We start from the raw sequence: 11698 nt of genomic DNA on the forward strand, positions 1-11698 counted from the left end.
TAGGAGTATTCAGCCTCCTATTGCTGTTGCATATTTGGGGTGTGCTGAGGCCCATTTGGTCTCCTCACAGCAGCTTCCCCATTGGCGACAGAGCACTGTTTATTGCATTAGAGCATCTCTTCAGGAAGGGCGTAGTCCCTCCACAGGAAAACATGGCGTTTTTCCTTCTTACTTTTTCTTCTCTTCTGTTCTCTGAGGGAGGAGACACATAAATGATTCCTTCACATAGTCCATCAGAATACGAGATATTGTTGACTAAAATATAAGCCAAGTAGCCCTGATTTCAGAGAAATGGAATTACAAATTCATCAGTGCTTAACTTGCAATGTAACTTTGACTGCAAAAAAAAAGTCAACTCCCTTTGGGCCACCTGTCAGAAGAGAAATCATTTCCATCAAACTAGAAATGCTTTAGCTCTTATGAGAATATTGTGCTTTTTAAAAACAATTCAAATGTTAACTTGACTTGCAGTCTGTGTCCTAAGGTATCAATTTGTTTTTTCTCTAGTCCATTTGATCATGGTTTCTGGTGAACGGTACAGAAATATTAATTTGGCATAGAGATCTTCCTCTAGTTCCAGTTCCCCTGTCTCTCGAACTAAAAAAATATCTGTGCACAACTTCAAAATTCGATCCACATTTGGAAGCTCTTCAAACATGATGGAGTGAGAAATGCCACTGAAGAATTCACGAACAAACTTTCCAATCACAAGGACAACTGAAGCATATAATCCCATGATACTGAAAAAAAATTAAGTAGAAATTGTATTTAGCAGTTAAATATGGTTTTAAAAACATGTATAAAAAATAACATTTTCCTTCAAAATACATAGAAGTTACGATAAACTTATCAAAGCTTAGATTGCCTTCCCTCCAGTGAAAACATTCGCTTTTTTTTTCTTTTTAAAAAGGTGATTTAAGGTAAAGGGGGTCAAATATATGGTGATGGAAGGAAATTTAACTTTGCGCAGTTAATAGACAATGTAATATACATATGATGTATTACTGAATTGTACTTGAAACCTACGTAATTTTATTAACCAGTGTCACTCCAATACATTTAATAAAGAAAAGTAATTCATGTTTTTTCTTAAAAAATGGATAATAGAACTGTAAAACTTGAGAAATAAAAGTCCTTTGAAATCTCACATTTTGGAAATTACCAATGTTAACAGTTTCCTGTATGAACTTCAGATGGTTTTACTGCACAAATTATATGCATAAACCACATAATATATTTGGTAGAAATCCAATTGTACTATATGCACTTTTTCTGTACCTAGCACTTTTCACTTTAACAACACTTTCTCAAGATTCATTTTTATCATAAAACTTAGATAGACAATGATTTCTTAAAAGGCTCATTCTAAGAAAGGGAAAACTTTCTACTTGTGCATGTAGGGGATGTGCACGTCCTAGGGTTTCAGCATCGGAATGTGGTTAAAGAGTAACATTGGGCTTGTCCAAAACTGTGATTTCTAATTGATTCCATGTCTGCTAAATTCATAAGGAAATCTAAGCATTAAAGAGATAAACTTATGCCTATGAATTGCATCCAACTATGCCATATAGTTAAAAAGCTGGAAATACAGCTTCTAGTCCTGTCATAACTGGTGTGACTCACATAAGGCATTGTGAATTCTTTGAGACTCTGGTTCCTCATTTTTTAAGATGATAGGCCAAGGATCAGTGAAATTTAATATTTCATCTATAAAAGTGGAGAATTTAAAGAAGATAAGAGGCTTCTCATCTTCAACTTGATATGATACAGAAGTAGACTCTTGAAACTATTAATCCATTAATGAATCCTTACCCATAGCCAGCCAGGAAGCCTAAACTTGGGGGGCTAACTTTGTCATTGAAGACCACCAGCTCCAAGGCCTGGACATGTTGATTGTACAGTCTATTTCCAGTCAGGTTGAGAACCCACCATTCACTGTTAGATTGAGTTGTATTGTCTCTGGACAAAATGATGGTGATATTCATAAAATTATTTTCTGGAAGAGGAAAAAAAATGAAATCAAGTTAGTATGAGAATTTTAGAATTTAATGCAAATCAACAGTCTTTGGATGGCAAAGCCTGGTTACTATTTATAGCATACGATTCCAGGATGTCCATGTAGACTTGTTAACAATGCAAGTAGAAAAGGAAGAGTGGGTCCGAGGTGTGTATGGGGTTTCTCTTTTTCACAAAAGAGGTCGGTCACTGTTGCTACATGTGCACGGCACCCAAATCAAAGGGAGAGTGTGGGAGATCCATCACCTGAGCATCTTTGCTAATAATTCCAAACAACAAATTAGATATTTAAAAACCCAAGTCAACAACTCTTGATTGAATTGACTGATTCATTTATAGTCCCAGCATTTATTGAGTGTCTGCTAAGAGGAAGTCATTCCATTAAATGTTTAGGAGTTACAAAGTTGCATATAGCATATTTCCTTATTTCAATGGGAAAAGGTCAGGTACACAAGCACATTTGATGGGCATATGGGAACCACCATAGGATCTGCATTGACAAAGTATGTTAGCTTGAAGAGACCACTTCTGGTATGATCCATGAAGGCTTTCCAGAGGAGATGACTTCTGAGTTGAGTTTTGCTGAGTGAGAACATCAGCAGATGGAGATGAAGGAAGGATTGATGGCATGAAGCTCTGAAAGTTCTGAAAATCCATAATGAATGGTCAATGATTACATAGGGTGAATGTAAAAGAATAGTAAAAGGGCAAACAAAAAGCTTAGAGTTACGATGAATAGGTTTTTTAAAGAAGAGGTCACCCCTGCCAGTAAGAATAGAGCCTGCACTGAGAATTATGGTGGTAGACTGCAAACACTGTGAGGGGAGGGACCATATGTGCATTACTTCAAGCTAAATTCCTAGGTCATGGGATTCTAGGACAATGCCTGGCAACAAACATCTGTTGTTAGATGGATGGATGGATGCATGGATGGATAGATGAAAAAGAGTGAGGAATGGTAGGAGACTGGTAAAGATAAAGTTCTTATCCAGGAAGAATGTGAACCACCAGAATACACAGGAGCAGGAATAATGTTGGTTCTGAAGTCTAGAGAGTTCTGAGAGGGGACATCTGGCCCTAGGGCCAGATAGACCCAGATAAGCCTGGGTTTGAATCTAGTTCTGCCACACCCTGCTTGTACAAACACAGCTGAGTATTTCACAACTGAGCCTCAGTTTCCTCACCCATTAACTGGTGATAACCATCAACCTATGCTAAATATACCTTGTGGTTAAGATTAAAGATAACTCAGTAAAGCTCATCAGATAAGGCCTTAGGTTATTGTGGGCAGGATCTGAAAGCACCAAGACCATGCAGTCTGGGTAACAGGACTTCATAGGCTGGACCTCAAATTACTCTCAGGCAGACAAGACAATGTGGGGAGCTGGAAAGGACCTGTAAAAGAGGAAATGAATAAACGATGCTGCGGGAATGAAAGCAAGGAGGGAGTGGTGTCTGGGGCACAGGGAACGACTGACTTTGGAAAAGAGAGAGGACACATCTTTCTTTGAATCTGAAGGGAACAAGATAGGGAACTATGAAAATATAAGATGTTTTGCCAAGGAGCAGCAGGAAGTTGAAGGAATGGCCGCTGGCCGGCTGGGACCATTCTGGAAGGTGACGGCAGGGAACAGCCTGCTGAGGGACAGAACTCTGTCAGGGGAAAAACTAATTGTTGAATAATCTGTACTTGCAGACTGCACATTTCTAGAACTACTCTGGATTGAAAGGGAAATACCAAAGTTCTCAGTGCATCTTGCAATTACTTTGCAAGACATACTTCTTTAAGAAGAAAAGCAGCAGGTGGGGGTCTGCCCAGTGCTCGCCCTTTGGGCCCTCTATCCTGCCTCTATTTATGGTTCTCTCCAGGAGTATTCTAATTGACTACTTACATCTCTACCTTTCCAGTTAAACATGAGCCATGCAAAGCCTGGTGACAGTGATGATGGCAAATGAATAAACATGAATTGGATACTGCATTGTCCTTCTACCTTGACCAGATGTACACAGCTACTCTGGACCAGGTAATTGATTAAGTCAAACAATGCTTGATTGTTAAAAAAAAAATAAAAAACATCAATTCACTCCCATCACAGTTGTATTGGGAAAATACAGTCCCTAGAGCACTGCTTGATACTTAGTCACCCATAGGCTGAATCTAGTACATTTCCTGCTATCTTTTCATTGCTCTTGTTGTGGAGTCTTTACATTTTACACTGTATGAGGCAGTATTCTGCCACAGATACGGCTGATAATAGAAACAAGTAAACAGAATGATTAATCAGTAACATAAGTCACTAAATGTGAATTTAAGTCAATCAGGTTCTATATCAACGTAAAAAGAAAATGAAGAACATGGCTCCTGGGTTAGTGAGTGATTCTTGTGGCCAGTGAACACAGCCAGGAGACTTGTGCTTCTTGCAAGTCATGTTACATAGAGAAAGAGAACTGAAAAGTAGCTTGATGAAGGCTGAAAATGCAAACTGTGGAAGTCGAATCAAAGAAGGATTAAAAAAAGTTCTGAAATGATTGCTTCTCATTCTTACCAGATAAAAGTTGCTTTATAGGTTTGGAGTTAGAGTCACTAGGTGCTTTCACGTAATATGGGTAGATCCTTTCTATAGTCCTGTACGTTAAGAAAAAAAAAGTAATTAAGTTTTAATTGTTTTACCCATATAAAACATTTTTGTTGCTATTTTGATGTTATAGCAAACAGAGAATGATGAGAGCCTTCATATAATGTCTAGTCATCATAATTTGTGGATTTTCTTTATAATCAAAATTCTCTGAAGCTGGAAAAAACACTCACCAGGTTTTATCCAAATGCTCATGTAAACACTATACACAAGCCAGGTAATGGCTTCAGGACTGCCAGAGATTTTCCCATGCCTGTGACTGTTTCTGACGCAAGTGGCTGTCTTTCTTGCTAGGAGACTATCATTCATAGCAGTGACATTGAGTGCTCTTTTAATTTTAATTTTTAGGATTTCAAAAGTATCTCTAATCAAATGGAATGCATGAACTGATCTAGTGATAAGAGTGAAGTCTGAGTTGATGACAGGTGACCCGGACTTTATTCTCCCTATGCTGGGATGAGCTGGGTGACCTGAGCAGGTCATTCCATTGTTCTAGACCGGTTTTTGCATCTGAGAAGTGATGGGAGAGGATATGACAATCTTCAAAAGCCTTTCAACTTTAGTGACTAACGAAGAATATCCGAGTCAGGAATATGTTTGAGGGCTGCATCATGGCGGTTCTTATATCCGATGCATAAAATGAGTCCAGGATAGAATGGAAGACAGAACTGGGCAATGGCTGGTGGACATCTGAAACACTTCATTTAGCAGTTTTAGACCAATGGCACTTTTATCTCTTGCTAGTTTTCATATTAGAATCTAAACATTACAGTTTGGATGTGTTTGAAATGGAGTACTTATATGGAAGGATAATACATTAAGATACAATTTTTCCTTCAAATTTCTGTTTACCCCTTGTATTCCCCCTCGCCCCCTTCAGGCATTCAGTGACCCTGGGGAAGGAGTAATAGTAGAAAAGGGGTCTTGTAGGGTCTTTCCCTGGCTTTTGGCAATTGAGGTAAGAATAGTAAGGCTTACTATTCAGAGATGAGAGTGACTCCATGGCTAAGTGGACAGAGAGTGATCGGGAAAAGAATAGAGTCTCTTTAATCCAGCACAATGAGACCTCCAAATAGAAATTCACTCGAATTATCAAAGGATAAAGAAATTTGTATTTTTTATACATGATGAATTTGTAGATAGAAATTTCTTACTAGATACATACATCTATTAAAGCTATATTAACAAACAATCAACTTACACTGGTGTTTTTGAACTTTCTGTGTTGTTGCCAGCTATCATTTTAGCTATATTCTCTCGTGTAGTATTTTCAAGAGGAAAAGAAAGCTTATCTGTTGCTATTTCTGCTTTTGCACCCAGACTCATGTTTCTGTGAGGAAAAAAAAAAAAATAACTCAATGTCAATGATTATTCACAAGTCTGGAAGAGAAATTAAAAACTCATTTGACTTAATTTTATTAACCTCACCAAGGTTTCACTGGGTTCACGATTGCCAACCCTAACCCTTTCTGTCCACCTCACCTTTCTGTCCAGCTTTTTAGATAACCAAGTTAGTAAAACCCAGAGAGGTCACAAACACCTTTAAAACAGATGGCAGGTGAGGAAGCAGAGTCTGCTGACCAAAAGAGAAACTGTCATGATGTTCTGATACAAATTTCCAAAACATTCTTTATATTAATCCAATAAAGTTGGTCTTCATGGTAACTAATAGAATCCACATTTTAAAAGGAATGTTCAATCAGAAGTTGATTTTTAATATTATTGTTATTTTTTTGGTAGCTCTACAAAGAAAGGCTAAGAAGTACATTTTTGGCAGTACAGAATTCCATGTGAGGAATTGGGAACATTTAAAAGGAGAAAATAAGATTAAAGGAGTTCTTTACGTTTCGAACTATTTTCTTCAAAATATTTCTTTACTATTTCCTTGTGAATTCAGTTTAGATTCTGCAAGGTTTTCTTCTGTACCTGTCATGATTCTTTCTTAATTCCATCAAAGAAGCTGGAACTGTGGACCCAAGTGAACCAAAAACTTGACTGACAAATAAACTTGTATAGAGTCCCGAGTCACAAGACTGTGATGAAAGAAACTAAGCTAATCATCTGGTAGACTGTGTTGAGACCCTGGAATTACTTCACTAACATGTCAGGCTTTCGGATGTACGTACATTTCCTGAGACACGCTCTGTCTAAACAAGTAAAGTAGCAGCTGCTTGCTGTCCATTGACGCAGGTTAGGTGAAATCTGCCTCATCTCTCCCCTCTGCCAAGCTGCTCTCGCACCTAACACTTGGAGAAAAGATCTGCTAGGGCCCCTCCACCCCAATGTTGGAGATATGCAAGTGAGAAGTTGGAGTTTTAGAGGCTGCACTTTCTTTATTAAGAACAAACTCCAACCTTTTTGGGAAATCTTACGCTACACCCAGACTCTGTTTCATTCTATGAGTCATCACCCTCTTTCTTTTCTCTCTACTTCTCGCTCTTGTTTACAGAGCTCATCACCAGCCTCTCTTTAAAAGTGAAGTTAGTAGAAAAAAGGAAAAGTAAGAAGTCCTCAGTTTTGTCAATGGTTCTCAGGCCAACCATTATTTAATAAACAAAATTTTTCGCCGTACATTGAATGCACGTCTCCAAGATGCAAAGTGAACTAAGACCCACGTTTATTTAATTTTTCTGCCCTTCTATGCCCCGACCCCACCCTGCACCGAGGTTAGACTGGGGAAAGGGAAAATTATGCATGGAAATACAGTAACTACCTCTGAATACTCCATGAAAAAACAACAGAGAAGCTACTATTGGGGTCCGTGAGTTCGCTTATCATTTTCTGCTTACTGGGAGGGCTGATGGTCCATAAAGAATTTGAGTTTCCTTCCAGTTCTGCTACTGTTATGTCTTCTTTTTCATAATTTTCCAGAAATTGCATAGCACCCTGTATGCACACAAATACACAGGCATAAATAGATCATATACATGGTGATGTATAAAGAAAGTTATTACTCTTCTTTTTAACTGACTGTGTAGAGAGGATTTCTTCCTATTAAAGAAAAATTTCTATATGAGATTGTCTTTGTATTCCTTTGCACTGACTTTGTTCCCTTGCCCACAGACACAGGCAGCTCCCAGAGCTGATGCTGCCACACCAACACAGCTGTGGAATCATTCCAATTAAACAGTAAAGAAAAATGATATGATTTAATGTCTTTTTTCCTTCCCATTAAGAGGAATTGTCCCTCTCATGAGAGAATCAAATTTAATCTACACAGGACATCCTGGCTCTGTTCTCACAGTTGCTCAGCCCTCAAGGTTAGTTTTGACAGTGTGATAGGCTGACAATTTTACAAAAAAGAAAAGCTTCTGTTTGCCTAATCGCTTTCTTTAAATAAATATTATTTGTAAAGCAAATTTTAATCATGAAAAATTGTGTTACCTTATTATTAAAAGTTGGAGTGTAGAGAAAAGAATAACACCAGGCACGTCTCTGCCACTGGAACATCATCACTGTTTTATGCAGTAGAAGATGTGTATCTAATTTTTTATCATTAAAAAGTCTATATCCTTTTTCATTTACGTTTTACCTTGAGAAATTTTTATGCCATGCATAGCCTTTGTAATGATTTTTTTTTATTATTACAAGTTGCTTGAAAAATAGTTAGATAACATAGCATGTAAATAAAATATAAAGTGGAAGCCCCCTTCTATTACAGCTACCCTAGGGAAGCCAGTGCTAATCAAATTCACTTCATACATTTGTGGTGACTTATTTAACCAGTCCCTAATTGTTGATATCTCAAGTTGCTTCAAGTTTTCACTGATACAGAGAGTGCTATCAGAAGTAGGTACCGACATAGTGCTTTTTCCATATTTCGAATTACTTCTTTAGGATAGATTACCAGATTAGACCCACTAGTCAAAGGGATCACTATCTACCACAATTTTTAAAATGTTTTAAAATTTATAAGGATCAATATTTGTTGAGCTTACATTAAAATGTTCTGAATTAAAATTATGTTTTTTAACATTTACATCCAATAATACAGACATAATATCTTAGATTATCAAAGTGGCCAATAGCCAGGAATCTGCTGTGTACAATTGATAATCTCTAAATAGCTCTGCCCACCCACACACAGGCCATAGCAAAGTAGTGAGTAATATGACAACCAGACAGCTCATCTAGATGGAAGATCTTCTTAGAGATCTATTATAAACATTTACTTACAGTGTCCCTAGAGAAAGTTCTTACAAAGTTATTATACTTTTGCTGGTCCATAACTTTCAGCTGGCTTTGCTGGGCACTCATTGTGAAAATAGGCTGGAAAACAAGATGCACAGTGTTGTCAATATCTGGAGCTCTTCTCCGCATCCTGGGTTAGAGGGAAAATATTTACATAGTACGTCACCCATTGGGTACCCTGTGGCTACTGGCCTCAGAGATCTCTTTTTGAACTGATTATTTCTAGGCTCAAAACCAGAACAGAACTATTCTTTCACTGTCTTCTGCACCTTATTTAAAATACCATATATTTGCTGACACAGTCAAAATTTAGATAGGAAATATGAATCGGCAAAACCTAACTACACCTCTTGTAGGTGGTTATCAGGAAAGGGTACCACATTAGGTAAGGTACTGATAGGTGGGTGAGACCTGGAGGAAGTGCACAGTGATTACCTGGTAACCTCCCAGGGTAATTGTGACTGAGACATCCAGGGGCTGGTTAATCACCCCAGCGACAGATTTGATCAAAGACATGAAGAGAAGAGGAAACCAGACTATACAGATGAGCAGAACGATGATCATGCCTCCCATGCCATACTTCACTACTTTCTTTTTCTTCTGCCCCCGGGGCTGAGGGTATCTCTGCAACAGAAGAGTTTACACAAGGCTCAGGCCACTGTGCCCTGAGAAACAGGTGGAGAGGACAAGTGCTCTTCCCATGGGGTTGTTACTCGATATAGTCCTGATACTGCTCTGCTTGCTCTGAAGTGGGGAGAACAATCTTGTCCTAACCTGGGACGAAGTTAGGCAGTGATGTGAAGCTGTAATAATCTCCCTACAGGTCCCTATCATGGTACCACGGGGAACCAACAAGACCTAAGTGACTTCTTCCTTCGCACTGTTCTGTGAGTTTTGCTGGTAATGAACCTAAGGACCAATGGATCAAAAACTCTGCTGAATAAAGCCTCTGGTTTTATGAGATCATGTGGGAGAAAAACATTTTACTTTAAATTCCTGAATATTCAAAAGCTGTGCCTTTCAACTGACCCCTCACCCCTTTAGGGGATGGAAAAACATTTTCAACTTCATTCATCCCACATGCTGTCAAAACAATGTTGTTCAAGTCATACAATAAGATCTGTAGGATCAGACCAGCCCTCTTCGTAGCCATGACTCCACAGGGGCCCTTGCTTCGGTGATGTGCCGAGTGGGGTAGGGTTAGGGGTGATGGTAGGTGTGTGTGTGTCACATAGGGACATGCTCCTGTGTAAGAGCAGCGCACTTGGTAGAGGCTGGAATCACTTCCATTTGCTTTATGAAGGACCTACTAAGCACTGTCTTAGAGGCTATAGGAGAGGTAGAAGGAGCCAGCTTTGCTGTCTGATGTTAAAACTGCTCAAGCTCTATATGCATATTCTTTGCTTAAATGTTGCTTCTCAGTGACCTATTCTCCTTCCAGGATGACCTTTGAAGTTAGGCTACATACATAAGACGGAGGTCATCCTTACTCCCCAGCCTGGCAGTGAGATTTATCCTGGGGCTCACACTCCCTCAGGAGGATGTGCTCATTTTAGTAGGTGACGGTAAGGAAAAATAATCCACATTCTACCAGGAGGCACTGAGCTCTAGGTTACAAGCTAAGAGAGAGGTTTGGAAGTCAGCAGACCACCCCGAGGCTTGAAAAATACAGCTACAAGGGCCCTACAAACTTTAACACTCAGTGGTCACTGCAGATGCTCTTGGAAACAAGCATACGGGCAGAACTGGAGGGCAGATCAGAGCCAGTATGGAGAGCGCCATTCACTCAGGGCACAGGAGATACTGCTTCTAAATGACTCTGCTGTAAAGTTGTGAGAGGTTCAGATTAAAGACTATATTTTGATATCTTTGCACTGGAATTTGATATTGTTGCTTAAAATTTTTCTATTTTGAAAGAAAAACTAGAATATTTAAAAATTGGAAATATATACTCACACATGCATGGATTTGCTTTTTCATTATTTTCTCAATGTGGCGAGTTTAGACAATGGGCCACTCAACCCACTCTAACAGCACACCAGTATTACATAATGTAGAGTTTTGTGGGCTAAAGGAGATTTATCTACTTTTGCCAAGAACAGTTTGGGTCTCTTCTGACTGACGTGGGATGGTGTTGGCTCCTCTCCTGAAGACCAGTGTTTTTGCAGGCCCTCCCCCATTCTCCCCTTCCTCCTGCTCACCCCTGTATGCATTTCCCAGGGCAGAACAGGGACAAGACTTTTGACTTTTATCTAATTAGGAGGCTACTTTTCCCTTCAATTTCAAAGTGAAGTCACCTTCCTGTCCTATGCTGCTCCATCACACCTTTCCTAGTTAATTCAACTCTTAACCGTATTTCCAGTTTGCAGTTCCTGCCACATTTCCAAACAGCTTCCTAAACTGTTTTAGGAAGTAGCTGCATGAAAATTATTGTAAAAAAAATGACTAGGAATAAGTGGCCTGCAATGTGTGTGCTTATGCCCACATTTTGCCTTCTAGGAAATTATTCTTTCTTCACAAAGTACATTCATAAAACCCCAGGAACATATTATATTTAATATGGAATAATTTCCAAGAAAAGTTACTTTTAAAAGAAGCTTACTCTTCTTCTTCATACCAGACAAGTGATCATCATTGGTAATGTCAGTCTCTTAAAAGATAGAGTGGACACTAGTGCCAGCTTCGTTTAGATGCCCTAATACTTACTCTCGGATATCTAAATTTCACAGGATGTTTTACCATATGTAATTTAAATAGCCATAGATTTAGCATAAGATAGAAGTATATATTTAACTAGAGGATATACATTAAAATGAAGCTTTTTGTTTCTTAAAGATAAAATAAAAAGGATAATT

General features: G+C 38.7%; 1 protein-coding gene across 6 annotated transcripts in view; it reads right to left on the reverse strand.

The window, feature by feature from the left end:
* Positions 1 to 6: 6 nt before the first annotated feature.
* Positions 7 to 11698, reverse strand: part of PIEZO2 (piezo type mechanosensitive ion channel component 2) — a 378661-nt gene continuing 366969 nt past the window's right edge. For 4 of the 6 annotated variants that reach the window (XM_015595755.2, XM_015595756.2, XM_015595757.2 and 1 more), the window contains 7 exons: positions 9279 to 9467; positions 8829 to 8921; positions 7366 to 7538; positions 5854 to 5982; positions 4563 to 4642; positions 1813 to 1996; positions 7 to 740 (listed from right to left, as the gene is read on the reverse strand). In XM_015595755.2, the coding sequence (XP_015451241.1) occupies positions 488 to 740; positions 1813 to 1996; positions 4563 to 4642; positions 5854 to 5982; positions 7366 to 7538; positions 8829 to 8921; positions 9279 to 9467 (1101 nt within the window). In that variant the 3' untranslated portion in view covers positions 7 to 487. Of the gene's footprint in view, positions 741 to 1812; positions 1997 to 4562; positions 4643 to 5853; positions 5983 to 7365; positions 7539 to 8828; positions 8922 to 9278; positions 9468 to 11698 lie in introns of those variants that run through there. The other 2 variants (XM_015595758.2, XM_015595760.2) reach the window with 2 other exon arrangements.

Source organism: Pteropus alecto, unplaced genomic scaffold (genome assembly GCF_000325575.1).
Source record: "Pteropus alecto unplaced genomic scaffold, ASM32557v1 scaffold146, whole genome shotgun sequence".
Classification (NCBI taxonomy): Eukaryota; Metazoa; Chordata; class Mammalia; order Chiroptera; family Pteropodidae; genus Pteropus; species Pteropus alecto.